Raw genomic sequence first — 27,553 nt, 5'->3', positions numbered from 1 at the left:
TCTTTGAGATTTTACGATTGTTATTTACCTCCGCCAAGGAGGTATATGTTTTCATCGGAGACCGGCCGGCGTTTGTCTGTCTGTCTGTTAGCAAGATTACTCAAAACTTGATGGATGGATTTCGATGAGATTTTCAGGGAAGGTCGGACATGACCCAAGGAAGAAACGATAAAATTTTGGGAGTGATCCGTAATTCCGTCAGGATTCTGTCGGCGTTTATGTATTTAGCTTAGTGGTGTAATGGCATGGTATGGCCACTTGGTGGCGATCTGAATAGGTACCAATGTATGACAACCTAGGTAGCTTTTTAATGAGCTATAAAAAATAAATTGACTTGACTTGTCTAATCATCAAGATTAAAGCAACACTAAAGAGTTTTTCGTACCTGAAAATAATGTTTCCAAAATCATTTCAGCGGTTCATCAACTCGTAACAGGGAGAACGGCACTTCTGCTTTCACTTCGCGCCCCTCTATCGGTTATAACCACACTATGTAACTTTAAGAGGTGGGGTAGTGTATCTGTAGTTCGATTAAATGAGACATCAGAAATAAACAAATAGTGTAGAGGAAAAGTGCTTTAGTGTGGCTTTAAAACAATGACGTTTTTAATAAAGAAAATTGACTTCCACCATATTCAATTGTTTTAAGATGTACCAGTTGTATTTGTTGATGTGTAAACAGTGAGATTATAGGAGGCAGGAAAGGAGGGTGCTGCTGTAATATACAAAATATGTTTTTGACATTAATGAACATACTGACATACAGTATGGACTACCACTTCTTGTTTTTGTGGGAACTCGAATTTGCAACATGGTCCACACACAACAAAAGCCTACTATTGATACTGTTAATAACGTATACATTTCGGACACATCTGTATAGGACCTACATTCTGTACCTAAACAGGGGTGCGTCTCTAGAGGAGTTACTAGTAGTGGTGCTGCTAAACCACTATGGTACGACGCAACTTGCGAACAAACAACGCCAATGGAGGAAGTGGCAATGCATAATACCCCTAGAAATTCTCTGCCACAGCCTGTCTGTCGATATATTTCTAATTTAAACCCAAAATGATTATCGCTGGCATTATCATTGCCATCAGGAAAAACATAAACCTACTGCAAGCACATGAAACAGTTTATTTAAGCTGACCAATATATGTCATTATTTGTGTTAAATAGCTGTGGTAAAAAAGATGTATGGGCTAGAGAAATCACAAATTATCACAGTTACTGTCTATCTCGTGGCAAAGCTGCAGCAAGTCGATACAGTGTGCGCGCCACCAGGGTCTCATCTTATCTCTCCATGTAATTTTTGAGTATGAGTAGGCCTACGACACACAACAATAGGGTTGACCCTGAATACAGTATATATAATTACTTTACATCGAGAGACCATTAGGAACACGACATCAGTTTAAATAATAGTTCCACAGCATTATTTAGTAGGGTTATTTCCACGTTTTCAGAAACAAAAGCATGTTTACTGCATAGGGGGCTAGAACCTATAACGTTTAATTGACAACCCACTTGCCTCAGCCACAGTACCAATGATCGGTGTGCTTACTTGCAGGGTTTGTGAATACCAAAATAGTAGCCAACCAAAACGCAAATTAAGACAATAGCAAGAATGAGCCCAACAGGGGAGTTGATCTTTTAATTAATATGTAGCTAACAGCATAGCGCAAACATTGAGTCAGGAGAAAAACAACAACTTTGTGATTTTTGGTAGGGCATTTTTGGTTAGGCACTACAGACACTGACGACCTCACCAACCAGGAGCTAAGGAACGATACAAGTGTGACTGCCACAGTTGTTCAAACGACCAAACTTTGCGTCCTTGTTTGCGATTGAGAGTTTGAACTACCTTTTCTAGAAACACCAAATCCAAGAACCACGGAGCGAACTTGCGACGCAAGTTGGCCTACGACGCTTTCTAGAAACGCACCCCAGTTTGGTACGAATACGTGTACCTTTACAATCCTAATTTCAATGCATTTAAAAGTTCAGTACACAGAGCCCATGTTAACATTGAACATTAATTGGTGATTTCAGTCTGAATGGAACAAAAAAAAAACCCTCAAAAAACCTTAAAAAAAAAGCTTTAAAATAACTGCTCTGCCCTCGGAAATGACTCAGTTAGCCCCTGTCTGCAGATATCCAGAGAGTGGTCCTTAGCCATTGGTCATGATGAATCACATTTGCCTTCATCCTTGATTTTATATCATTGCAACAACATCTCATGCACTTGGCTTTTTTGAGTTAATCAGAAATGCCAAGTGACCTGCCATTTCGTCAACACTGGTCAAACCCTCAGCACCATCTTTTTCCACACCATCAACCTGTAAAACACCAGCATGGAAACACAACCATAACATTTACCATCATGCATGTCCATTTGTCAGAGTTACACAATCACCCAACTAGTTAGAGTTAACTAGTTAAAATGATCATACAGTATTTTGTACTGTATGTTACATTTCTAAATTAACACACTGTTACATATACATGTTGTCATGCCAAGATGGTCACACACACACAGCCATCAATTTCATAGATAAAAAAATGCTCACACATCTGATGGGGAGTCTTTGCATGCGAAGGCGGGTATTGGAGCATTTCGGAGTAGAACACTGGAGAACAGGATTCTCTGCTGGAACTGTAGACAACTCTGACCTCAGGAAGTACTCCTGCAAAAATAAGATATTTTTTTGACATCTCTGCAACCACCACTTAAAATTCTGTTTTGCAAGATGTTATAGACAATGAACAATATGATCCATGACAGAGACATTTATAAATGAAATGAAAATAAAAGGTCCTGTCGTAAACACATATGACAGTGTCTTTTTATTTCTTGTTTTCATAGTCGAATGAAGCACACAAAGAAGCAGTCACCATCAGCTAGTATGTACTTCATAAGATAGTGAAACATCTTATTTTGTTCCATGACCTTTATATCTGTGTATTTTTGGATCTGATGTCAATCCAGGGAAGGAAAACTCTAAAAAGATTCTACTTGTTTCTGCAATGTCTAGGTATGATGACTAAATGTATCATAACAAATGAAACAATCATGACATTGATTCTGTTTTTTACTAAGTAGAACACGAAATTGTGAATCTCTATACACTAGGTTCTCTATCTACCACAGAAATTAGATTTATCTTGACAACCTGATATTTTGAAGATGTTGTTTCAAAATCATGTGTGTTGCCCTGAAATGTATTAATAATATTATTCCATTTTAAAGAGCTGTTTCTCCTGATTACAACAGTGGGTATTTTGGATCCATTTGTTGTAACTAAACAATAAGCCTGTTTGTACCACAAGGGCATCAAATATGATCAAATGTAATGTTCCACTCAGTCTGCAAAGGGTGAAGCATTATTGACAACTCTAGCCTGCTCTAGTCACTGAAACAGATATATGTGGTCCATGGATATTTATATTATACTAAAATGAACTTAAATGGATAAGCAGATAGATAGATAGATAGATAGATAGATACTTTATTGATCCCCAAGGGGAAATTCAAGATGTTATAGAGAGTAGGTGAAAGAACACGTACTCCTGCACGGCCAAGGATATCAATGATGGTTTTGGTCAGGAAGACATTTCTCTTTGCACGGGTTACTGCCATATACATGAGATTCCAGTCATCATCTGAAACAGAGCTTTGATCCCCTAAAGAAAACATACACACCCACACACATAAGCAAATATACAAATATGTAATATACCTAGTTAATAAATGTACTTGATAGGTGCATAATACATTTTGCTAATTTAACATGAACATTCCTTACATACCCTTGCATTCTCCATTCAAAACACATAAGCATAGATCCATAACCATACCTGTCAACTCAGTCAATCTGGGTATCTCACGTAATTTTAACTTTTTTTAAAGTTATTCCCGTTTTAATATTTTCCCATAAAATATCCCATATTTCCCGTAACATTACTCTTATAACATTAGCCCTACCACCAGACATGTCAGTCTCTGTACTGCTGTCCTGTTACTACTCCCTTGCCCTTCCGGCGCAACAAATGCATTCAAAGCATCGCTTTTCTTGCTTGAAGGCGACCTTAGAATGATAGCCTATTTAAGATAGCTCTATGGTTTCTGTGAGAGTACAATTTGACGTCAATCTGTAAGCAAAGTCAGGTGAGCTCTAGCTTCAACACCTTGTGTTTAGTTAGTGCAGCATTTGTATAGTCTGAGGTCTTGCTGTTATAGCAGAAGGATAGCAACGGAAAGACTAATGTTGAAATGTTCACGTATTTTGGGTGAGAAACCCCGGAAATCTCCCTTATTTTACATGTTCAGTGTTGACCGCTATGGCACAGGCTAATACAGAAACATGCATTTGCTAACTAACATACACACAATGACAGACTGACCTCCATGTTCCTGAGCTGGTGAGGCCTGAAGTGCTCTAGAGTCATCCATAATGAAGACCGTATCAAATTCCAGTCCTTTTGCCTTATGCATGGAGCTCAGGATGAAATCTGTTAACAGTAGTACAATCTGACTTGAGCGCGTGCATACAAATATACACACAAACAGGTGGTTGTTGGTTCATAATCAGTTATACATGTATACATGTATTTCTGGGGATTTCGCAAAAAGCCACACTTTTGGTGTAAGGGCTCTCTTTATCCATCTTTCTGTCTCTCCTGTCTTCCCATCCTGTCTCTCACCTGCTTTTTGTGGTGTTCTCAGGTGTCTCTCACGGATGCGTTTGATTTGCTCCGGAATTTGATGATCATGTTTTTTCACCATAGCGATCTTCCATAACAGGTCCTGGTCCTCTGTGAGTTTAGCATACCGCTGCAGACCCCCATAACCGACCATTCCATCTATTGGCTGTACACTGATCTGACGGATAAAATGATCCTTGATCCCTGAAACTATTAGAGTAGAGACAGCAAGGAAGGATATATCCCACCTAGTTCATTTTTGTTGTTTGAGGTGTTAATTCATTTAAATTAAGACTTGAAGTCTATAAAATATGGTTAAAATAGGAAAGATTCACACCAACAAACTTACACAGGTCATGCTTAAGGGCCCAAATGTCTTGAATTCTACTCAAACCAAGTTTTGAAGGGCCCTGAAACAGAGAAATGCAGCTTGTTACACACTATTTTAGCACTTTATAATGATTCTCCCCTGAACAGAGTGAAAGGAATAACATTTGAATAATTTAATTTATGTATGTTTGTACGTATATTTTGGATGTTGTGGTTGTATAGCTGCTGCAACACTGTAATTTCCCCTTGAGGATTAATGAAGTATACCTATCTACAGTATCTATCTATCTATCTATCTATCTATGACAGGTGTTGACTGTGTCTTGTTGTCAACTGCACAGTTCAGCCCTGCACCTTGCCCACTCAAAAGAAAATGGCCGCGTTTCCCAAACACGTTAAGAAGCTCTTAACGCCAAGATCTTCTTTGGAGCGCTCTTACAGTAAGAACGCTGTGAAAGAAGAACGTGTTTCCCAGAGTCGCTCTTAGCTTAAGAAGATCTTTCACTAAGACGGGAACGTAAGATCGAGCTGACCCACTCTTAACAGCCTTCTTAGCGATCAAATGCTCAGTGATCATAGCCTGCCGCTAGGGGCACCTAGATTTCTAGGCTTTAGTGATCAAGCTGCGTCAGGGAAATGTATATCCTCCACTTTTTTAAACAATAAAACAATTTTCAATGTTGCAATGCACTCGTGGCTGTGGACCACTGGCACAAGAAACATAGACTTTAAAAAAATAATATTGAATTACACGTTTAAGTTTTCAACACATCTGCATATGAGTTTAGAATACTTCACATACAAAAAACATCAACAACCCTGTGGCATTTCACAGATATAGGAAACAGATGTAATTGAACTAAGCTGAACCTAATCCAATGAGGCTTCACCTGCTACAGTAGCCTACTCTAGGCGTTGCCAAAGTCCGCGATGTAAAAGTCCGGTTTACATTAATGCATACGTGCACCCCACTCGCAGGCCACATGGGCTGGAGGGTTACATCTTCTCGGATATATTAAAGTAGACTAGCCTAGGCTACATCATATGCCTACTACCACACTATATATAAGAGAGATGGGGTGCGTATTGCATGAGTTAATATATGAATGGCCTGAGCTAATAAAAAATAGGCCTTTTGGCAATTTGCCTGGCATCAATTGATTCAGTTTCAGCACCACCGTCGTGAACAGCTCTCGTTAAGAGCTTCTTCAGAAGCTTCTTTGGCTTGATTTTAAGGTTCTCCTAAGAAGGCAGTTAAGAACGCGTTTGGGAAACACCCGTATCTTAGCGCTCCTTCTTAGCGATTCCTTCTTTGCAGCCTTCTTAAGTCCTTAAGAAAGATCGCATTTGGGAAACGCGGCCAGTGTCTTGTCTCGAACATTTATTTTCTTTGTCTCACAGAAAATGAATCAGCTCGAGATCTCACCTGTTCAGGCAAGATACAAATAGATTGAGAAGAAAAACTTGGCTGAGATGAGGAGTGCTATTTCCTGCCCATTATCTGCAATATACCGCAACCAAGGAAACCTGCATTAATTTTGCCAAATTTCCTACATCAGGCGTTGACTGAATTGATTGACGACATGAGTTGGCTGACTCACGCCTATAATGTGGATACGGCTGTTCGTCATGGGGTCCGTAAGCCTCACTGCCTCTTCGAAGACCAAGGCGTTTGTTCGGCAGAGAACAGCCAGCTTTCCATCAGCTCCACCCACACCTGTCTTAAACCTGCGCCACATCTCAACATCTTGTCCTCGCACACAGTCTGTTACACACACACACACACACACGCATACAAAAACAGAAACAGACACTATCATATATACTGTACATGCAGGAACATGTCATTAAATGTTTCCAAATGTTTTGTATTCCTGATTATAAATGCACCTTTTTGATGTCCTCCAACCATTGTCTTCCTCACATGTTTGCCAACTTCAAGTATGGTTGATCCAACATAGGCAATCTCAGGACCAAATCTGAAACTCTGAGAAAGAAATACTTGCATTAACTCATCTCACCTTGTCAGTTTATGTAAAGCACATGAATGACCTCTGTGTATGAAATGCGCTATATTAATAAACTTGACTTGACTTGACTTGTATGTATCTAGTACCTGTGTCAGGTAGTAGATGTGTGTGTGTTGGATTGTGTTCAGGCTGTTGATTGCTCCTCTGAAGCTGTAAATCTGTTGGTGAGGGTCTCCCACCAAGATCTTTGCACATGGTTGAGACAGCAAGATGTCCATGATCGCTAGCAGGGTGGGGAGGAAAATATGATATTGTTTATTATTATTATTATTATTATTATTATTATTATTTAGACTTTTTTACAAAGAGGTGACTTTGGGTAGGTCTACACCAGAGGTTCCCAACCTTTTCTGGCAGTTGACCCTATTTTGATGTCACAAAATGTTGGCGTGCTCATTAATCACACCTCTTGTGCAGTAGAAATAAAGCGCAGCCTCCCCAGACTAATGTTCAACCTTAAAAGATTGAGCTTAGTATGTTGAAAACCAGACTACCCTCCCCCTCCCTTCCGTGCAATTGTTCTCCTAAACAAGCACTTCACCCACGGTTGGCTGAAGACAAAATAACATAAAGGGAGACCACTTTGTCATTCTCACTTGTCACTTTCTCTCTGTATCTCACCTTCACATGAAATAGATTTGTGGGAATTTCTAATTAGCGTGCCCCAGGGAGCTTTCTGGAGAAGTTGGATGTCTGCTCATTTTTGCGAAATAAAATAAATAAAAAATTATACCGCCGTACTTTGATGTGAAAATACGTGTTTGTTACGTACAGGTTGGCGAATCTGTTATACTATTAACATATGGTTGCTCATCATATAATCCAGTGAATATGACTGGTACCTTGGGTACAATCCTGGGCCTCATCGATAAAGATGACATCGTAGTCTTTCATCTTGCCACCTTCCAGCTGCCACAGTTTAAGGTATCCTACATAGGAGCAGGGGGCAATTTAACAATGACAGATGTTGAATGTTGCTGTTACATATTTTGATGTTGCATCTTTGATAATGTGACAATTGCCTTTACCATCATGATACATGCGATAGGCATCCTCAGATGTTGGCTCAACCTCCTTCATCTTCTCCCATATGTGTTTGGCATTTTTCAGGAACATCTAACCGAAAGAATAAGAATTTGGGCAACAGTGCCTCAGTGTTTCTATATCACATAAGCCTACTGTGTATATACCGTTCATAAGTATTTGAACATGTGCTAAAGTTGACTATAAAGAGGAATACAGTATAAAATCATATTTTGGAAAGTGATCTTAATGCCTTGAATTAATATCCAACCTTTAAGGACATCAATTGTCTTTGTGAATGAATAATGTATCATAAATAAATAAATGTTTTCCTTAAAATACAGAGGTCATAAGTATTGGAAACCCTATGTTAAATTCCCATGAGGCAGGCAGATTTTTATTTTTCAAGGCCAGTTACAGTATTTCATGGATCCAGGATACTATGCATCCTGATAAAGTTCCCTTGACCTTTGGAAACTTAAAATAGCCCCACATCATCACATACCGTTCACCATCCCTAGAGATTGACATGGTGTTTTTTTTTCAGTTAACCTATTAGCAGGTTTCACTCTCATTGAGCACAATGCAACTAATAGGCTATATTCCTATGTATAGTCAACTTTTGCATGTGTTGAAATACTTATGGAGGTACAGTAACTGTACATCTAAAAAGGAAATGTCCAGGATAAATATGCCATACTGTACGTACTTGACAGGAAAACCCTTCTGTACCTTTGTCTTTTCTTTATCAGGTCGCTCCTTGTTCCCACTGGTGTTGACAAACCATTCAGGCACATGCTGGGTATCTATGTCAGGATCTGTGGAGGCCCAGAAGTTGTTGATGGTATTGGTGACCACCTTGGCCCACACAATGCTGCGTTCACCGTCAGGCAACACTTTGAAGACAGAGTAGAGGTTGAAGCTAAATTGCGACAGTTTTTCATGGTACCTGGGAAGATAAGGCATAAGTATATTGAAGATCGGAGAAGTTTGTATATGCTTATTTTAAAATTAATATATACTCCCAATTGAATCCCCTGTTTTTCATAACGTTTGTAGTAGAGAGTGAAATTGGACCTGTGCCCCACAGCAGCATGGGCAAGGCTGTGAATGGTCTTGGAAATGACGTTTTTTTTTTGGAAATATGCGATTTGCCGCCTTCTGCACTTCCTTGTTGAAGACAACATAGAGGAATTGAAGGTCGGGCCTCTGTGTGGCGTACCATTTCAGTGTTGTAGTTTTCCCCGTACCTGAAATACACATGCAGAATCATTAAAGCTGTTTGCATTCATTCCCACATTCAACTATATCATGAGCCAAATAGGGGAAATGTTACCAGTCTCACCAGCAAAAGCCATAATCTTGACAACATGGTCTGCCTTTGGGTCATGATTCAGAATCTGCTGTTGTTCTGAGGTCATCTGAGGAGCATTTGCCCTTTGTGTGCAGAAAACATTGAGTATGAAGGTATATGCACACCAAAATAATTTTATGAACATACTTATTTGTGTGTGTGTGTGTGTGTGTGTGTGTGTGTGTGTGTGTGTGTGTGTGTGTGTGTGTGTGTGTGTGTGTGTGTGTATGTGTGTGTCAGAGGGAGAGACAGAGAGAAAGAGCTCTGACCTGTCTGATGACATATTTGTGGGAGGAACGATGTTCTCAATAAGGTGCAGCACATAGTAAATATTATAGTGCAACCTAGACAGACATGAAGACAGAGTGAGAGATTAACCATGAAAATGTGAGGTTGTGCCAAGATCAGCTGTAACATCATAAGGATTAGATTTTTCATTAATTCTCTCTCAATTTTGTTTGTCATGTATGCTGGATGTTCACATGCATTTTGTACTCTTTCTGCGTTAAACTTCAGATTCCTGAGATTTTGTCAGGATAAGAAACTGGACTTTAAGTTTTGTCTCCCCCTACCTGTTATGTTAGTTCCTTGTTTTGTTGTTCTAGCCATTTGCTTTTGTTGTGCCAAGGGCCACACCCTTGTCCTTATTTGGGTAACTTCCTGTCTATGTTGTTTTCCCTCCATTTTGTCTGTTCACCTGTGTCTCCTTATTGCCTATCCGTTTGGGAATTTAAACCCTGCTTTTGTCAGTTGTATCGTCACAGTTTATGCTGTTTGCTGACTGATTTACCTAATAGAAAGAGATTTAAACTGCCTTTTCTAGACAAAAACCTCCGGTTCTGAACTCTGCCTGTGTTTGACCTAGCTCCTGCCTGTTGTTTTTGGTAGTGATGAATTACATTCATTAATTAGAACTAGGGTATTATGTTCATATGTTCAGCGTTTGAATTTACATGTGTTCAGTTGGTTTTAACCAATTGTAGCAAGAAATGCAACCTTCTACTGCTATGGCAAATTGCAATATCAATTTCCTTTTTAACAAATAAAGTGTAGGCCTTATCCAATAAACTGCCATAGCCTACTCATAACCAAGAGGAATTATAGTCTGTTTTAGAAGCAAACGGGCCGTTATTAGAAAAAAAAAATATTTCACAAACATTGTGTGTCTCTATGAAACTATGGCAGGGTCGAGGTAACAATGAAGACTTTAATTCCGACGACGAAGGGTCAATCCCTGAGAGTATCAGGCCAACCGCAAACTTTTGAATCCAGCAAAACCCTTCAGTATATCAGTGACGTTCAAAGCTTCGGATGTCATCAGTCACATGCTTATGCCAGTTTGATGCAAGCTCCAATACACTGAAACCATTTGCTTCGTGGGAGTGATACAAGCTTTTGTGCCTCAGTGTCAAATGTCCCATCACTAGTTTTTGGATTGTTTGCCTGAACCTGTCTGCCTGTCATTTATGGACTGTTTGCCTGTGCCTGTCTGCGAACTTTGCCTGTCCCTGGATTGTGTTTTTCCTACCGTCTGAACTGTTACCAATTAAAAGTTGTTTCCTCTGAGTTTGACTGGATCTGCACCAAATCCAATTCTGGGTTCTGACAGATTTAGAGTGAGGTACTTTTCATATCACCACTGCTTAAACCCAAGACCAGCCCACCCCTTCATCCTACAACTCTCTCAACACACATACAGACAAGTAATAAGTGCATCTCACCGGTTGCTGATTTTGACCCGTTTGTCTGCCATGGCGCGCAGCAGAGTTGCGGAGCACCAGAGAAACTCTGAGAGCTGCTCAGGGGTCAGAGAGTTCCGTAGACTGACCACCAGCTGCCACAACTCCTCCACCCCGTCAGCCAGAACCAGCATCAGAGCCAGAGATGACCACGGGTCCTCCTTCAATCAATACAGTATTAACAAATACATTGATGAACCATTCAATTAATTAAAGTGTAAGTCCGGCGAAAATTGAAAAAAAAAAAATCTGAATGAAAAAACATCAACTAAGCCATGGAAGAGGTCATTTTCGTTGATCACGCAGCACAGAGCTAACACGGGCAAGTGTGAGATCTCGCGTGACATTTCTGTGGTTCAGATTGGGTTGCAGTCTCGAACTGATTTTAAGTGTATACAAACTATTCTAAAGCTTACGGAGTGATTGGTGCTTCGTTTTATGTGTAGACACCTAGAGCAAGCTGCTGACGAGGTTTGGCACTGTTTTGAGCAAGGTTTGTGGTTTAAAAATGCGAGTTTGAAAGTGTGTGGCTGTTTGCCCTATGCTAACCCACTGTTTGCGATTTTGGGCTGTAGCTCTTGCCCGTGCTAGCACTGTACTGCGTGATCAACGAAAAATACTTCTTCCATGGCGTAGTTGATGAATTTTCATTCAGAAAAACACTTTTTTCAATTTTCGCCGGACTTACTCTTTAACTGTAAAGAATAGCTATATAGCACAGTGCAGTGGACCCACCGTCTGTATCATGCTCTCTGGCATGCAGGCTCTGGCCTTCTCATAGAGGCGCTGACCCCTGATACTCTCCAAGATCCTGTGCTCTCCCTCAGAACCCACTGTCATGCAGTGGAAGGTCTGAGACATGTACCTATTCACACACAGACACACAATCACACACAATCACACACAATCACACACAGCGGGGCCCACTATTGGCTCTATTTCATTTTGAATAGGATGTTTCATCATGAAGAATTATGTCTAACCAGTTGTACTGTACCTTTACATTTTATGCACGAATGCTTAGCAGTGTGAATAAATTACATGAGATATCATCAGATACAGTTGATAGGATCACAGTCATACTTTGCCATTTGTAATAAACAGAGGTTGTAATCTGGGGTCATGTGGTTTTCCTCCAGAATGGATTTGACCTCTAGCTCCTCTCCTCTTCCTTCTCCTCCTTCCTCCTGCTGGTGGTAGCGAAGGTAGCGATTCTTCCAGTGGCACATCTGTGTAATAGATCATGGATTAAATGACCAAATATGTCAATAACATTAAAAGGTGTGGATGTAGTTTCTTGTGAATGTGAACTTGTGTGTGTGCATGTGGACAGTACCGCGGGTGGAGGAGCGGGTGGAGTAGCGGGTGGAGGAGCCTGCACCACCTCTGGCTCCCTCTGCTGGGGATCATTCCCAGTGTTCCTCCCAAAGTAAGAGTCCAGTGTTCTCTGCTGAGTGGTACCTGCTGATTGGCCTGACAGACAGTGATTTGAAGGCAAACTGGATATGGGTTTCATGTTAAAGCTCTCACTTACACAAGAGAACTCATATACATACACTGAGAAACACAAGCAATTTCTTCAATGGAATAAGTGGTGGTGCTGCCTAGTCCAGTCTCCTACCTCTCCTGCGTCGTGTGCTGTATGGGGTGCGAGGGCTTCGCCCCGGTGATTTCAGGCGATTGGCAGGCATCACTCTGTGCACATATAAAACAAAACAAATAAATGCCATGTGATTCACACAAGCACAGTTACATCCCTATAATTAGGATGGAGAATAAAACAGTCTGTTTTAACACATTTAGCAGAATAGACTACATGATAACAGAGAACAATGGGTGTCTGTCAACATTTTTCCTCGATCTTCGAAGGGCGTTCCCACAGATCTATAACACTGGATAGACTATCCCATTGTTGCCGCCCCATCATTCTTTATCTAGATCAGTGAGGACGAGGATCGAGGAAGGAAGGGAGGGTGTATACTGTAAAAGCCCAAATGAGAGGCACACATCTCTCCTCGATCCTCGAGGGGCGTTCCCACTGATAACTAACACTGGATAGACTATCCCATTGTCGCCCCATCATTCTTTATCTAGATCAGTGAGGACGAGGATCGAGAACGAGGATCGAGGAAGGAAGGGAGGTTTTATAAAAGACCAAATGAGAGGCACCCACTGTCCGAAACGCTTGCGGTTCGGAGGCTCGACACTGTTCCGAAACGTCAGCTTCGAGCGTTACATCCCTACCTCGATCTCGACCACGGCCACGTCTCCGCCTTTGCCCTGCCTGGATTATTCTGCCTTGGATTTTTCCCCTTTTTTCTCTGCTCCTTTGTTGGATTTTAGACTTGCCTATTTTTGCAGCTTGAGACTTTTGCCTGGCATGTGAGTGTTTGCCTGCTACTCTCCTAAGTGTTGCCGTTCAAGTGAGATTCCAAGTTTTTGATCTTCTGTGTTTTTTTGTTTTTTTTTAACTGTTTTTGTTTTTTTTAACTGTTTTTGGATTTTCATGGACTCTCTGCATTGAACTCAAGATTTCTGTTTTTCCCTGTGTTGAAGATTACTATCATTGAAGACTGAAATAATTATTTTCACTGAAGTTTACTGGTGTCTGCATTTGGTTCCACATTTGTTAAACCCGACCACAGTGGCCCGTGACAGTTAGCCCACCAGCATCAGTCACCACAGGCATACACATTTCTTACCAAAACATATCTGAGTCTGGCCTCTTTCAAGTGAAATTTGTAATTGAAATTTATTTTTTTCTATATCCTTCCTTCTGCTAGAATGCATTTTTTTTTTAATTTCCCAAATTGTCATGGATTTAGATCAGGAAAAAGTCATGACATTTTACATTTGAATTAGATTGGGAACCCTGGTAAAGATACACACAGCCTTTTTACCAGACATTATTACCCATTACAGTGGAAACAAAGGTTTAATGAGAATTTGTTTTAAAAAATTGTTTATGCAGAAAGTTAATTAATGAATAGAAGCAACATTAAAATGCATTTGATTATAGAAAATATATATGGTTTAACAAACATAACAGACATACTGTATATTTAATTCTCCTGATTCTTGATGCCTACTTACTTGTCCCACTAGTGGACGTGCACGGGTATATCTGGTCCACTGGCAGCGACAACAAATATTTGTGGCCTCTATCATCAAAGTTGCCGCGCAACACAGCCTATTCCATTAACCTACAAGCACACATCGAGTGCCTATAATAAAAATCCATAACCGCGCGATCACTGGAGTTAAATTTAAATGAGCGTCTTATTTGTGTGTTAGCCTGTAGGCTTACAGTCTAATGCTGTTTGGACTACACCATTAGCTAATATTTGACAAGCTTTTGTTGTATAAGACAGACGCGACATAAATACATTTAAATAAACATTTCCATTGTCCTTCTATTCACACCTTTCCAATTCCACCTTCATGATTCTGTAGTCCTAACCTATGTAGTCACCAATAGCCGCGTAACGTTGGCGCGCCGAATCCGTTTAGCTTTTACGCACCATATTTAATGTAGGCCTGTGCATGTATGTCGTGTAAATAGCGAATGAGAGGTTTTACCATCAATGATATCGTCCACTGTGTTTCCAGGTTGTACGGGATGCCTCGTTAATGATTCTGTAGTCCAAATCTACCAGTCACCAACAGCCGCACGATGAGTCTTCCCAAATCCCGGTATCGCGCCTTACTTTTTGAAAGAGGCGCGAGTTGAAGAACTGTAGCGCAACCGGTTTCCTCCCTCTTATTTGTACAGGAAGGAACAACTTATTAGTCATTGGTGCAAATATTTGGCTAACACAGTTCCCAAGTAATTTCTAGAAGTATAGACTATAGTCTAAAAGTGTAACATATAGTATAACAACGTAAAATAAAAGAAGAGTATTTATTACTTATAAAGGTATGCCCATGCGTTTTGCTCAACCTATGGAGACTCCACTTAAAAAACTATTGATTACCTAAAATACATCTTGCTAAGGATACAGCCTACACAAGGACTAGAAAAGTATGGCAGCACCAAAGGAGGGAAGGGGAGAGCATTTTAATTGAGACAAAGTAAGATACATTTGACAATGTAAAACATAAATCCATACATAAATGTGACATAATATGGATTCCCAAGACTCCAAGCTTTCAGATGCAATGACAAATAGCAATATGACGCATAACGCAGGATTTTGTGCTGTGTCAGAGATAATGGTGTTCAAAATATAGAGCTATAAAGACAACTCACTCTCAGATAACTAGGCTAGTAGCCTATCCACAAAATGTCAAGCTAATGCCGTGATTATGCTGAAGCTCATGAATTTGAGCTTTTTGAACCTTTTGTGTTTACAGTATATTACCTTTCCAAATCCATCTTCATGATTCTGAAGCACAACACACCAACAAAAATCTGCATTTAAAAGTGATACCATGTGCATAGGTAGGTACACAGAGACAATTTAACCCTTGTAGGATTATATTAGTGTTATCAAAGATAATCAAGGGCGGAGCAAGATACTTCATGAGAAGTCACTTCCTGGAACCCGAATCGCAAGAGGGGGAGTCAAAATCTCCCTTTATGCAGAGCAGAGGCAGCAACTGTTCCATTGAAGTCTATGGGCATAAATCAGAATTTCATGTATATGCTAAGATCTTGGTTCTCTAGAGTTAGGAATGTGAATTTTGGGCACGGTTTCATGACCCTCAACCCCTTCTGACCACTTCAGGTACATTTTAGCATTTTTGAGCATTCCAGTCTGGAGAAAATTGACTTTATATCAGGTGTGCCCCTGTTATTTATTCTGCTGCTGTTGGCTGGTTGCTACGTACGCTCTGCCTTGACAACACATTTGCCGGCAGCTGAACCAAATCCTGCTTTGTGCTAATGATGATCAGATGGCGCTGGGGTAACTTAATGAGAGCAGTGACATATTTCCATTATTTCATATGTTTTCATCAGAGACGTGCGGTCAGGGTAGGCAGGGTAGGCAGTGCCTACCCTGAGTAAATTTCATTTTAAAAAGAAGGACGACACATATTTTTTAAAAATATTATTAAAAGCTCACACTGAAGTCACAAACAATACAATTAGAATGCAATTTAAATTCTAGAAAGTAAATGTACGTCTTATTTAAGGTCAAAAACTCAAACGTGAAGGCTTACGCAAACAGCGATTCACAACACTGAACTACGCAGCAAAGCAACCATGCCTGGTTACCGTGGGAACGCCCAAGCAAGCCGTCCCGAAGCTTGCTTGGATTCCAAAGGCCAGGGTAGGCTTGTAAGGTATCTGCCTATCCTCACCATTCATTTCAATGCTGCGAATTTCGGAGATTGCGCATGCGTATTACATGATTCATGCGAAAGTTTATGAGCATCGATAAGCATGCTTATTCCCGCCAAGCGCTGCCTTTCGAACGCAGATAAGCCAATGGCAGTCCGGCCTCAACGGGACTCGGGACATCAGCTCGGACAACTCCACATAGGAAATAAACAGCAGGGAGGAGGCATACAATTACAAATTAATGGTGGATTTATGTAGTTTAGCTAATTAAAAACCCAGACGAATAACCATAATCGACCAAGTACACCGAGAGGCTAGAAAACGAGGTTATAATTCATCAACAGTAGCCTACAAGATCAAGATGTGTCACGTTTGCAGCAGGTCGGCGTGATAGCTGCTAAAGAAGCCAACAAAGCACAAGGTATTCATCATGTCACGGGCAGAAAAAAAGGTTTGGGTCTCAGTTAAAACGATTTCCCCCCTCTTAATCCCCCATAAATACCAGTAGGTCTAGTGAGGGAAATTAGCTTTAGGCTATTTGTTATTAAAATATGATGATAGGACCCCAACGAATTTTCTCCCTTTCCTTCTCAAACTACGTTGAAACTGCATCTTTAAAAGCCCAATTTTCTAAATTTCCCGGGGAGAAACCCCCGGACCCCCGTAGGTTGGAAAAAAAAAAAAATTAAAAAAAATGCACACCTAGTGACCCCTGATTCTGTGAAATGACTAAGTAGTAGGAGTATTACCATGAAAATATAGTAATATTTGCGAGTGTATGGATGGAATTTACATATGTGAATGGCCACTGCCTACCCTGCCACAGACCCCACCGCACGCCACTGGTTTTCATTCAATTCCTTGAAAGTGTACATGCTTTGTGTGTGTTATTTTCCATATCAGAATTATTAAATGTTATTAGAAGGCTTGAAAGAGCAGCAAGATTATTTTGGAACACCATCAATTCATCTGGTCCCTTTCCACAGGTGTATTTATCAAGCAACTGATATCTATTGATAATCAGGTGCTTGATTTATTTTATACACCTCAGGAAAGGGACCTGATGAAACCCATGAATACGCCAGTCTGACATGCAATGACACACCTCTTTATGCAGAGGAAGTGATCCCCATTTTGCGCCCATAGACATGAACTACGACGAAATGTCTTGCTCCGCCTTAAGGATCTTTGGTGTTATACATCATTATTTTCTTGTCTCATATTAAAGCTATATTTTTTTCTGTACAATCTAAAAATTTACAAAAACAATGCATGTCCACAACCCAGTACTACATCATGAAGTTTCTAAATAAAATAACTTTTTTTTTTACTGATTTCGTGCCCCCAAAGTGCATGAACATGGGGGCTTGTGAACGTGCCCCCAGAGTGTAGCACTGTAGCTGCCTGGCTGCAGCAACTCGAGATAGGTACAGTAGAACCAGTTGTTTTGTCTTCTTCTCGTACCGACAATACTTGGTGACCTCGAGAAACAGAGATCTATGTGAAAAATCAACGGAAGTCTCCTTTAAGTTACTGGAATTTATGAAAATGCACAACTATGCGTACATTTTAATGCATTTAACACAAGGTTCTACAGAACCCATGTAAATGCTGAAATGTAATATTTCATTTCAATGTAAGATATGTTCATTCTAAAATGGAAGAAAAAAAACTCATTGTAAACTTATGGAAAAGAATGATGAAAACAAGAGTCAAATAAAATTATCTAAAATTGTGAGCTTTTATGGCTCTGCCCTTGGCAATGACTCAGTTAGCACCTGCCTGCAGATACAGTATCTTTAGGCTGGCCCATAACCACTGGTCATGATGAATCACCTTTGCCTTCACCATCGATATTCTATTATCACAGCAACATTTTAGCCCCACTCTGGGCTGTTAGGGGAAGGGGATTTGCCTTATCCCTGGGCTCATCAGAAATGCCAGGTGACCTGCCATTTTGTTAACACAGGGCAAACACACGGCACCACCTTTCTCCACACCATCGACCTGTAAAACACAAACATGGCAACACAACCACAACATTTAGCATCATGTATAGTTGTCCAAGATAAACGCCCGACTAGAGTTTGAGTTAATATGATCATTCAGTATTTGATATACAGCTGTGGAAAAAAACTGCACATTTTCTGCTGTTGCTGAGTGACATTCGAATGAGTTGATGGTCGCATTCAAATTTGCAGTGGTCACTCTCTTAATTTTGAATAGAACCGTCAACTCATTCGAAATGGCAGTCAGCAACCGTTTTGTCCAGAGCCGTATTTTACGCTTCTAGAATAACACTAGCCTGACGCTGTCATACTCAAAATTCTAGTCAGAATTTGAGTATGATACTGCTCCATTGGGCTGTGATTATGGGGCGTGGTAATTGGTTAGGCCTACGACCAATCAGAGCACCATCTTTGTAGTAAATTAGTTCAACCCAAGCGCTCTTTGGTGTCGAAGTTGATTACGTTACTGTTGATCATCTGTCCATCATCGTATAAAGCCTGACAATTTGATTGGTCCGAACAGCTCCGGTTCGAGCATAGTTGCGCAAAAGAGCAAATGCCAGACAAAACTTCCGGACCTCAAATGTTGTGCGCGGAGCAATGTTCGGCTAGCAACCTAGAATAACACACTGTTACATACAAAAAAACTTTGTCATGACAAGATGGTCACACAAATAGTCCTAATTTCATAGATAGAAAAATGCTCACATATGTGATGGGGACTCTGTACATGCAAATGCTGGTATTTAGATTAACATGGTTGGAGCATTTTGGAGTAGAGCACTGCAGCACAAGATTCTCTGATGGAGCTGTAGTCAACTCTGTCCTCAGGAAGTGCTCCTGCAAAAATAAGATACAGTATGCATTATGTGACATCCTTGCGACCACCACTTTAATTAAAACTTGTCTGCAAGATGTTACAGACCACAATATGTACTCATTATAGTATTTGTGGATAAAAAACATCATTTTGAGGTGTATATTGTAGTAGGTTGTCGGTGTCACATTAGAAGTGCAATTAGGCTTTCCAACTATCAACTTTGTAATATCATACTATATATGATCAATATATGATATCGCAAATGATGGTCTCTTTGACTAATATCGACTGCTTTAGTCTTGGCAGGTCAGGATAATCAGTGAAGTAGATATATCAGTGTCTACCGTACTAGTCCATAGATATTTATATCAATTAAAAGTACAAAGTAATGGATAAACAGATAAATGTTACGGAGATGGAAGGAGGAAGAGCACTAACTCCTGCACGGGCATTGGCAAGGATATTGGTGATGGTTCTGGGCATGAATACAGTTCTCTTTGCACGGGTTACTGCCATATATATGAGATTCCAGTCATCATCTTCAATGATACTTTGATTCCCTAAAGAAAACATACAGTACATCACCAACACATGCTTGTGAGCAGAATACTTTATGTATTCTTATGTATTTATAGAGCTGTTCTCTCAACTTAATATGAACATTTCTATATCCTTGCTTTCTCAATGAATCACAAATATGCACAAGTTAAGAAATGGACACTTGCAAATACACACACCACAAGCACAGAGAGGAGTCTGTCACTGTGGTTGCCCAGTAAAGCAGCTGCAGTGACAGGCTCCTCTCTGTGCGCTGCAGGACTGATAGGTACGGGAGGTCTTTTGTTCCAGCCGCCATAAGGCTGCATAATAGACCTGTTGATGCGCATTCATTATATTTATTTATTTATTTATTTTTAATGATAGTAGTCTTTTTTTTACTTTTCCTTTAACAACTGTTATTGTCTGTCTTTAGTTGTGTTTGTATGAGTGTATTGCTTGGTGAATGCTTGTTTGGACAACACACTGTAGGCTGCTGGACACCTGAATTTCCCCTGTGGGGATGAATAAAGTACTTATCTATCTATCTATCAGTTGGTACAACGACAAGACTAACCTCCATGTTCCTGAGCTGGTAAGGCCTGGAGCGCTTTGAAGTCATCCGTGATGACAACCGTATCAAATTCCAGTCCTTTGGCCTTATGCATTGAGCCCAGGATAAATTCTGAGAGCAGTAGCAGAATTAGAGAAAGAAAGTGTGCAAGGAGAATATACACATATCAAATGAGTTAAAGATTATCTTTGGTGATCAAACTCTGTTACCATTTAAATTATTTTGCCTGTGCAGACAAGGGTCCATGACGAGTGATTTTGGGGGGTTTTGTTTAAGTCATGGCACAACACCACCCCCCACCCCCTCCCAGCATCTCCCACTCTCTCTCTCTCTCTCAAAATACTACATGGGAGTTTAATACAAAAAAATTAAACGTGTCATCTCTATTAGTGAAGGCTATCAGTGAAGGGTTCGTGACTCTGGATCAAACTCAGTCACAGTTTAAATGATCTGCCAGTGCAGACAAAGGTTTGTCCATAATGAGTGATTATTATGGACACCCCCCCCCCCACACACACACACACACACACACACAACGCATTTCTTACTCTCTCTCTCTGTCCCTCTCGGCTCACCTGCAAGGTTTAGTCTTGTCTGGTGCCTCCCACGGATGCGCTCAAGCAACCCTGGAATGCGTTCTCCATATTTATCCACCACGCCAATCTTCCAGATCAGCTCCTGATCCTCCGTCATTTCAGCATACTGGCACAGACCTGGATACCCATGCAGCCCTGCCACTGCACCCTCACTGAATCGCCGGATGAAATAGTCTTCAATCTGTAAATCTAAGAGCGGCGACAGTGAGGAATATGAACTGGACTGTGGTCAATCGAACACGATTCAGCTGATCATAATCACGGACCAGAACTTTCCATTTTAGAGAAGTGAAACTTACTCTGTCCATGATGTCTGTGCTTCAGGACCCATATGTCACGAATTTTATTCAAGCCAAATGCTTTGATACCCTAAAACAGAGGTCAGCACAGCTTATTCCTGATGAGAGTTTTGAAGTTATACCAAACGGTTGAAAGTGTCATAAGATAATGAAATAATAAATACTCTTCCTCCACTTACTTTACTCTTAAAGGAACATGCCGACTCTTTGCCACTTTAGCTTATTCACTGTATTCCCCAGATTAAGATAAGTCGATACATACAGTAGTATACCCTTCTCATCTTCATGTAGTTACTCGGTCTGACTACACACCCACCGCTAGTCAAGCTTAACACAAGTGCAAATAATTCCAACATTTTCCTATTTACATGCTGTGATTTGTTGCTGTAGTTACCCCATCCCAAAATCCTATTCTTTCGGTTAGATGTTCCTGAACAACGCCAGGCGCATATGGGAGAAGATGAAGGAGGTTGAGCCAACATCCGAGTCTGCCTATCACATGTATCATGATGGTAAAGGCAATTGTCACATTATAAAAGATGTGACATGCTTTATAGCTATGTTAGAGGAATGATTCGCCTATTACAAGTTCATTTGCCGTCAACTTAGAATAATCAAGGGAAGTTGCAAACGTACCATGGGCGCAGTGATATCTGAAAATAGTCCCCATAGGCAACAAGCAGTAAGTAGTGTGTGATATCACTGCGCCCATGGTACGTTTGCAACTTCCCTTGATAATTACGTCAGATGAGAGTGTAGTTCCATGTCAAATCAGAAAAACGCCAGGTTTCATTTTCAGTTGGTCTTACTGCTCTTTCTAACTTCAGAAGAGACACGTTTTAAATGGGAAAATTACATCTATGATATCTAGCTCACTTTTAAGCATGATGCTAGCAGGTGAGAAGCTAAATGGTCTAATCCAATTCAATGATCTATATGCTAGGCTGAAGCTAAAAGTTGTATCGCCAGACTGACAGAATGGCTGGATGAATGGGAAAAAGGTAAATATGGATTGTTTTGCTCAAGGGGAGGTGGAAAATGAGCTTATTTCCAAAAATGGCGGACTATCCCTTAAAGTTGTGTAGTAGATTGAGCTACTGTAGTTAAGTTGACTCACGCCTACGATGTAGATTCGGCTGGTTGGGTTGAGGTCCGTAAGCCTCACTGCCTCATGGAAGATGGAGGCGTTTGTCCGGCTGAGGATAGCCAGCCTTCCATCAGCTTCACCCACACCCGTCAGAAACCTGCGCCGCATCTCAACGTCCTGTCCTCGCACAGAGTCTGTTACACACACACACACACACACACACACACTTCTATCATACAAACCATGACAGAAAATAATGTCTTCAATGTTAAAAATGACTCACCTCTCTGGTTTCCTCCAACCATTGTCTTCTTCACACCTTTGCCGACTGCAAGTATGGTTGCACCAACATAGGCGATCTCAGGACCAAATCTGAAACTCTGAGAAAGGAATCATCTCATCTCAACATCTACGTAAGGTTAATAGTAAGTGTATGTCAGTATGTATAACTGGAAGTCTTCATGTGAAACAGTGTGCCGATTTGAGTCTGGTACCTGTGTCAGGTAGTAGATGTGTGTGTGTTGGATTGTGTTCAGGCTATTGATTGCTCCTCTGAAGCTGTAAATCTGTTGGTGAGGGTCTCCAACCAAGATCTTTGCACATGGTTGAGACAGCAAGATGTCCATGGTCACTGGGGATGGATTATACAGTCTTTAGAGCTGTTTGCAGTTGTCCTTTAGCTTGATCTACAGTAGTCCTGAAAGTGTGACTAAGCTAGACTGATGTCATGTGTTAAATCGTATGCGGCATCAAGTTCTGGAATTAGCTTAACAAAATAACAATAGCATAAGAAAATAGTTTTGTAGCTTATGAATAAATCTTAGACAGATGTCATATGATTTGCAAACCTGGGGTACAATCCTGGGCCTCATCAATAAAGATGACGTCATAGTGTTCCATCTCGGCACCTTCCAGCTGCCACAGTTTAAGGTATCCTATAGAGGAGCAGGGGTAATTTAACAATGACAGATGGATGTTGCTGTTGAATATTTTGATGTCGCATCTTTTATAATGTGACAATTGCCTTTACCATCATGATACATGTGATAGGCAGACTCGGATGTTGGCTCAACCTCCTTCATCTTCTCCCATATGCGCCTGCCGTTGTTCACGAACATCTGGCAAACAAACAAGAAAGAAAGATTAAAAGACAAACATCAGCACAGTGTACTTACAGCAATAATGGCACTGCATTCAATGTTTTGTATACTGTGTATTTGACAATGTGCATCTGTATTGCTGCAATGTATGTAATCCTAAAGGATAGACAAATATCTGAAATATAGGAGACATGTATTGTCTGTGAGTACATGGCTTAGTACAGGCATGTCTGTGAGTACATGGTTTAGTACTGTTTACCCGTTTCAGAGTTTCAGTAGGCCGCTGCATGTGCCCACTGGTGCTCCTGTACCATTCAGGCACATGCTGGGTGTCTATGTGAGGGTCTGTGGAGGCCCAGAAGTTCCTGATGGTCTTAGTGACCACCTTGGCCCACACAATGCTGCGTTCACCTTGAGGCAACACGTTGAAGACAGACCATATTTTCGGGCTAGAGAGACCCAGCTTTTCACGGTACCTGGGGAGACCATAGGGTATCAGAGTGCTGAACATGTGGGACCTGTTTTTACTTAGGGATAAAGATGACAGAGTATAACACCAGCACATTTTAAACGGTGTAATCAGTTCATTTTAAAATGTACTGTACATTGTACTTCCAAAGCTTACAGGAATGTTGGGTGTGTATGCTCTTTTCTGGTGGGTTTGTCGTAAAACAGCAAGAGACGAACCTCTGTCCTACAGCAGCATGGGCAAGGGAGTGGATGGTTTTGCATGAGACGTTGTCAGGAAAGACGCGCTGTGCCTGCGTCTGTGCAGGTTTATTGAAGACGACATAAAGGAAGCGAAGCGAGGGCCTCTGCTTGGCGTAACGCACCAGTGTGGTCGTCTTTCCCGTACCTGAAACACCCCTACAGTCTCACACAATGGCTGGCTCCTTTAAAAAGAAATTAATACATTCATGAAGTTCTGGAATTAAGGCCCTCACCGGCAAAGGCCATGATTTTGACCACATGGTCTTCCTCTGTGTTGTGATTCAGAATCTGTTGCTGTTCTGGAGTCATTTGGTTGTCCCTATGTGGAGACAAATACACATTATCATTCAGTTATAAGAATTCAGTTTATGTACAGTATGTGTGTCAGACACCGAGAGAGAGAGAGAGAGAGAGAGAGAGAGAGAGAGAGAGAGAGAGAGAGAGAGAGAGAAAGAGAGAAAGAGAGAGAGAGTTCTGACCTGTCCTGATCTGTCTGTGATCTGTTGGAGGGAAGGATGTTTTCCATAATGTGCAACACGTAGAAAATATTATAGTGCAACCTAGACACAGATGTAAAGAGGCGAGAGCAATACGGAAAATATAAGGTGTGGCAAGATCAGTTGAAGTAGGCATCAGGGAAAATAAAACCGTTAGACTAGTTTCAACCTGCCCATTTGGTATTAAATGGTAAACCTTTCAGTAGAGTTCAAGTTCAATTTCAATAATGCATTGCCATGTCAACACAGTTGATTAAAATTTGCCTTGGTGCCAATCCAGTTAAAAAAAGGCAGTACATACATACACAGGAACGTACAGTACATGAAATACGATCACATAGACAATCATTCAACCAGTAAAAAGCTGTAAAGCCCTTGTCCAACAAGAGACATTATATGCATGCATACACATAAGAAAATGATAAGTGCATCTCACCGGTTGCTGATTTTGACCCGTTTGTCTGCCATGGCGCGCAGCAGAGTTGCGGAGCACCAGAGAAACTCTGAGAGCTGCTCAGGGGTCAGAGAGTTCCGTAGACTGACCACCAGCTGCCACAACTCTTCCACCCCGTCAGCCAGAACCAGCATCAGAGCCAGAGATGACCACGGATCCTCCTTCAATCAATACAGTATTAACAAATACATTGATGAACCATTCAATTAATTAACTGTTAATTAGCTACAGTAATTCCCTGCATATAAGCCACATTGTGTATAAGCCGCAGGACAGTGTTTTATGCAAGTTAAAAGACACAAAACCATACACCATATTACCTGCCCCCCTGTATTAACCTCATAGCTGAAGAAATGTAACAAAATCAATGTATAAGCTGCGGCTAATAGTTAATAGGGAAATGACGGTATATGGCACGGTGCAGTGGACCCACCGTCTGTATCATGCTCTCTGGCATGCAGGCTCTGGCCTGCTCATAAAGGCGCTGACCCCTGATACTCTCCAGAATCCTGTGCTCTCCCTCAGAACCCAGTGTCATGCAGTGGAAGGTCTGAGACATGTACCTATTCACACACAGACACACAATCACACACAAGATGACCAACAGCTTGGATACAGAGGCGCCTACTATGTTTTTTTTTAACTGAATAGGATGCTTCAGCATCAGAGATGAATAGACTAACCAGTGGTACCTCTACATTTCAATAATTACTTTATCAAGCAATAGTGTGAAAAATGACAGGATAGACACGTTTTCTGTGTATTGTCAGATACAGTTGACAGAATGACATACTGTAGTCATACTTTGCCATGTGTAGTAAACAGAGGTTATTGTTGCCATCTGGGGTCATGTAGTTTTCCTGCAGAATGGAGACGACCTCTTGCTCTCCTCCTTCCTCCTGCTGATGGTAGCGGAAGTAGCACTTCTTCCAGCGGCAAAACTGCAATAGATCATTAATTAAATGACCAAATGTTAATAAAAATGTGTGAATATAGTTCCTTATGTGTGTGTGTGTGTGTGTGTGTGTGTGTGTGTGTGTGTGTGTGTGTGTGAACAGTACCATTTAGTGTGCATTGTCTCATACCACTTCACTTGAGATGATATTCCTCCACTGTCTGCAAACCAGGCTGGCCCGAAGGAATAGGTCAGGAGCTGGGAGCATGGCCAAGATGGCTCTCAGCACGGTTTCAGGCAGGGCATCGATACCTGTGTCCGGGGGTGGTGGAGGAGCCTGCTCCCTCTGTTGGGGATCATTCCCAGTGTTCCTCCAGTAAGAGAGTAGTGTTCTCTGCTGAGTGGTACCTGCCGATTGCACTGACGGACAGACAGTGATTTTAAGGCAACTGGATATGGGTTTCATGTTAAAGCTCTCACTTACACAAGATAACTCATATACATACACTGATAAACACAAGCAATTTCTTCAATGGAATAAGTGGTGGTGCTGCCTATCCAGTCTCCTACCTCTCCTGCGTTGTGTGCTGTATGGGGTGCGAGGGCTTCGCCCCGGTGATTTCAGGCGATTGGCAGGCATCGCTCTGTGCACATATAAACAAAACAAATAAATGCCAGGTGGTTCACTGAATGGGTTTCTATGTAAATTAAGATGAAAGAGAGAGAAATATGCAGTTTCCCCATGTAAACACAAACAACCACACAGAACAGCTAGGCTATAACCAGTACAAACACAAATAGTCTAGAAACATGACGGTGGCTGTAACCTAACATGTTGTTGTTGACGACTCTACATGTTGTTGCTGACTCCTTCCCCAGCTAGTGCATAATGGGAAACTGCAAGGAATTTCCCCAGCTCTGTACTCTGTGCTCTATAATAACAGAATTATTCATGGAACTGGGAACTCAATATAGTTTTAGGCAAACACTGTTCAGAATGATGTCCATAGCCTACTGATAAAATCCATCTAATATAATATTATGAGCTACCCACAGAATACAATAAAAATAGAAATAGAGTATCCACGCACATCCTACGTCAATTTAGCCCGGGTGCAGGATCTCACTGTAAAAAAAAAATCAGTAAAAAAACGGTAAAAGGCACGGCAGCAAAAGTTGCCAACCAGTTACCGTAAAATTATGGTAAAATACCATACAAGAAATTGCCGTAAAACTATGGCTTTCCCCCGTGTATATTGACCGTAATTTTACGGCCAAATTGCAGTAAAATTACAATGAAATTGTGTGAATTTACTACAATTGGCCGTGAAATTAGAGTCAATATACACGGGGAAAAGCCATAATTTGACGGCAATTCCTTGTATGGTATTTCACCATAACTTTACGGTAACTGGTTGGCAACTTTTGCTGCCGTGCCTTTGACCGTTTTTTTAGCGATTTTTTTTTTTTTACGGGGAAGATTTTTTTTTTGCTGCTGTACATTTTA

General features: G+C 40.9%; 2 protein-coding genes across 2 annotated transcripts; both read right to left on the bottom strand.

Annotated features, from left to right (window-relative positions):
* Window positions 1-632: 632 nt before the first annotated feature.
* Window positions 633-14,901, bottom strand: LOC134069872 (F-box DNA helicase 1-like). Its single transcript, XM_062526004.1, has 21 exons — window positions 14,763-14,901; window positions 12,805-12,878; window positions 12,520-12,656; window positions 12,267-12,412; window positions 11,919-12,048; window positions 11,166-11,344; window positions 9,714-9,788; window positions 9,436-9,527; window positions 9,313-9,340; window positions 8,823-9,039; window positions 8,096-8,183; window positions 7,910-7,996; window positions 7,154-7,290; window positions 6,928-7,024; window positions 6,639-6,802; window positions 5,057-5,117; window positions 4,708-4,917; window positions 4,408-4,515; window positions 3,572-3,687; window positions 2,574-2,690; window positions 633-2,342 (listed from the first exon to the last, which is right to left on the bottom strand). The coding sequence occupies exons 2-21, from the start codon at window positions 12,872-12,874 to the stop codon at window positions 2,241-2,243; spliced, it is 2,361 nt and encodes a 786-aa protein (XP_062381988.1). The 5' UTR covers window positions 12,875-12,878; window positions 14,763-14,901; the 3' UTR covers window positions 633-2,240.
* A 2,417-nt stretch (window positions 14,902-17,318) lies between these two features.
* LOC134069678 (F-box DNA helicase 1-like) lies at window positions 17,319-26,686 on the bottom strand. The gene is made up of 20 exons (XM_062525707.1): window positions 26,617-26,686; window positions 26,237-26,466; window positions 25,956-26,092; window positions 25,585-25,714; window positions 25,134-25,312; window positions 24,680-24,760; window positions 24,434-24,519; window positions 24,177-24,345; window positions 23,749-23,965; window positions 23,420-23,507; window positions 23,238-23,324; window positions 22,884-23,020; window positions 22,673-22,769; window positions 22,420-22,583; window positions 21,303-21,372; window positions 20,983-21,192; window positions 20,411-20,518; window positions 19,735-19,856; window positions 19,185-19,316; window positions 17,319-18,474 (listed from the first exon to the last, which is right to left on the bottom strand). The coding sequence occupies exons 1-20, from the start codon at window positions 26,684-26,686 to the stop codon at window positions 18,364-18,366; spliced, it is 2,625 nt and encodes an 874-aa protein (XP_062381691.1). The 3' UTR covers window positions 17,319-18,363.
* Between the last annotated feature and the right edge of the window lie 867 nt (window positions 26,687-27,553).

This window comes from Sardina pilchardus, chromosome 22, assembly GCF_963854185.1.
Source record: "Sardina pilchardus chromosome 22, fSarPil1.1, whole genome shotgun sequence".
In the NCBI taxonomy this organism is placed as follows: Eukaryota; Metazoa; Chordata; class Actinopteri; order Clupeiformes; family Clupeidae; genus Sardina; species Sardina pilchardus.
Note: the sequence above shows the minus strand (reverse complement) of the source record. Positions and strands in the feature narration are given on the sequence as shown.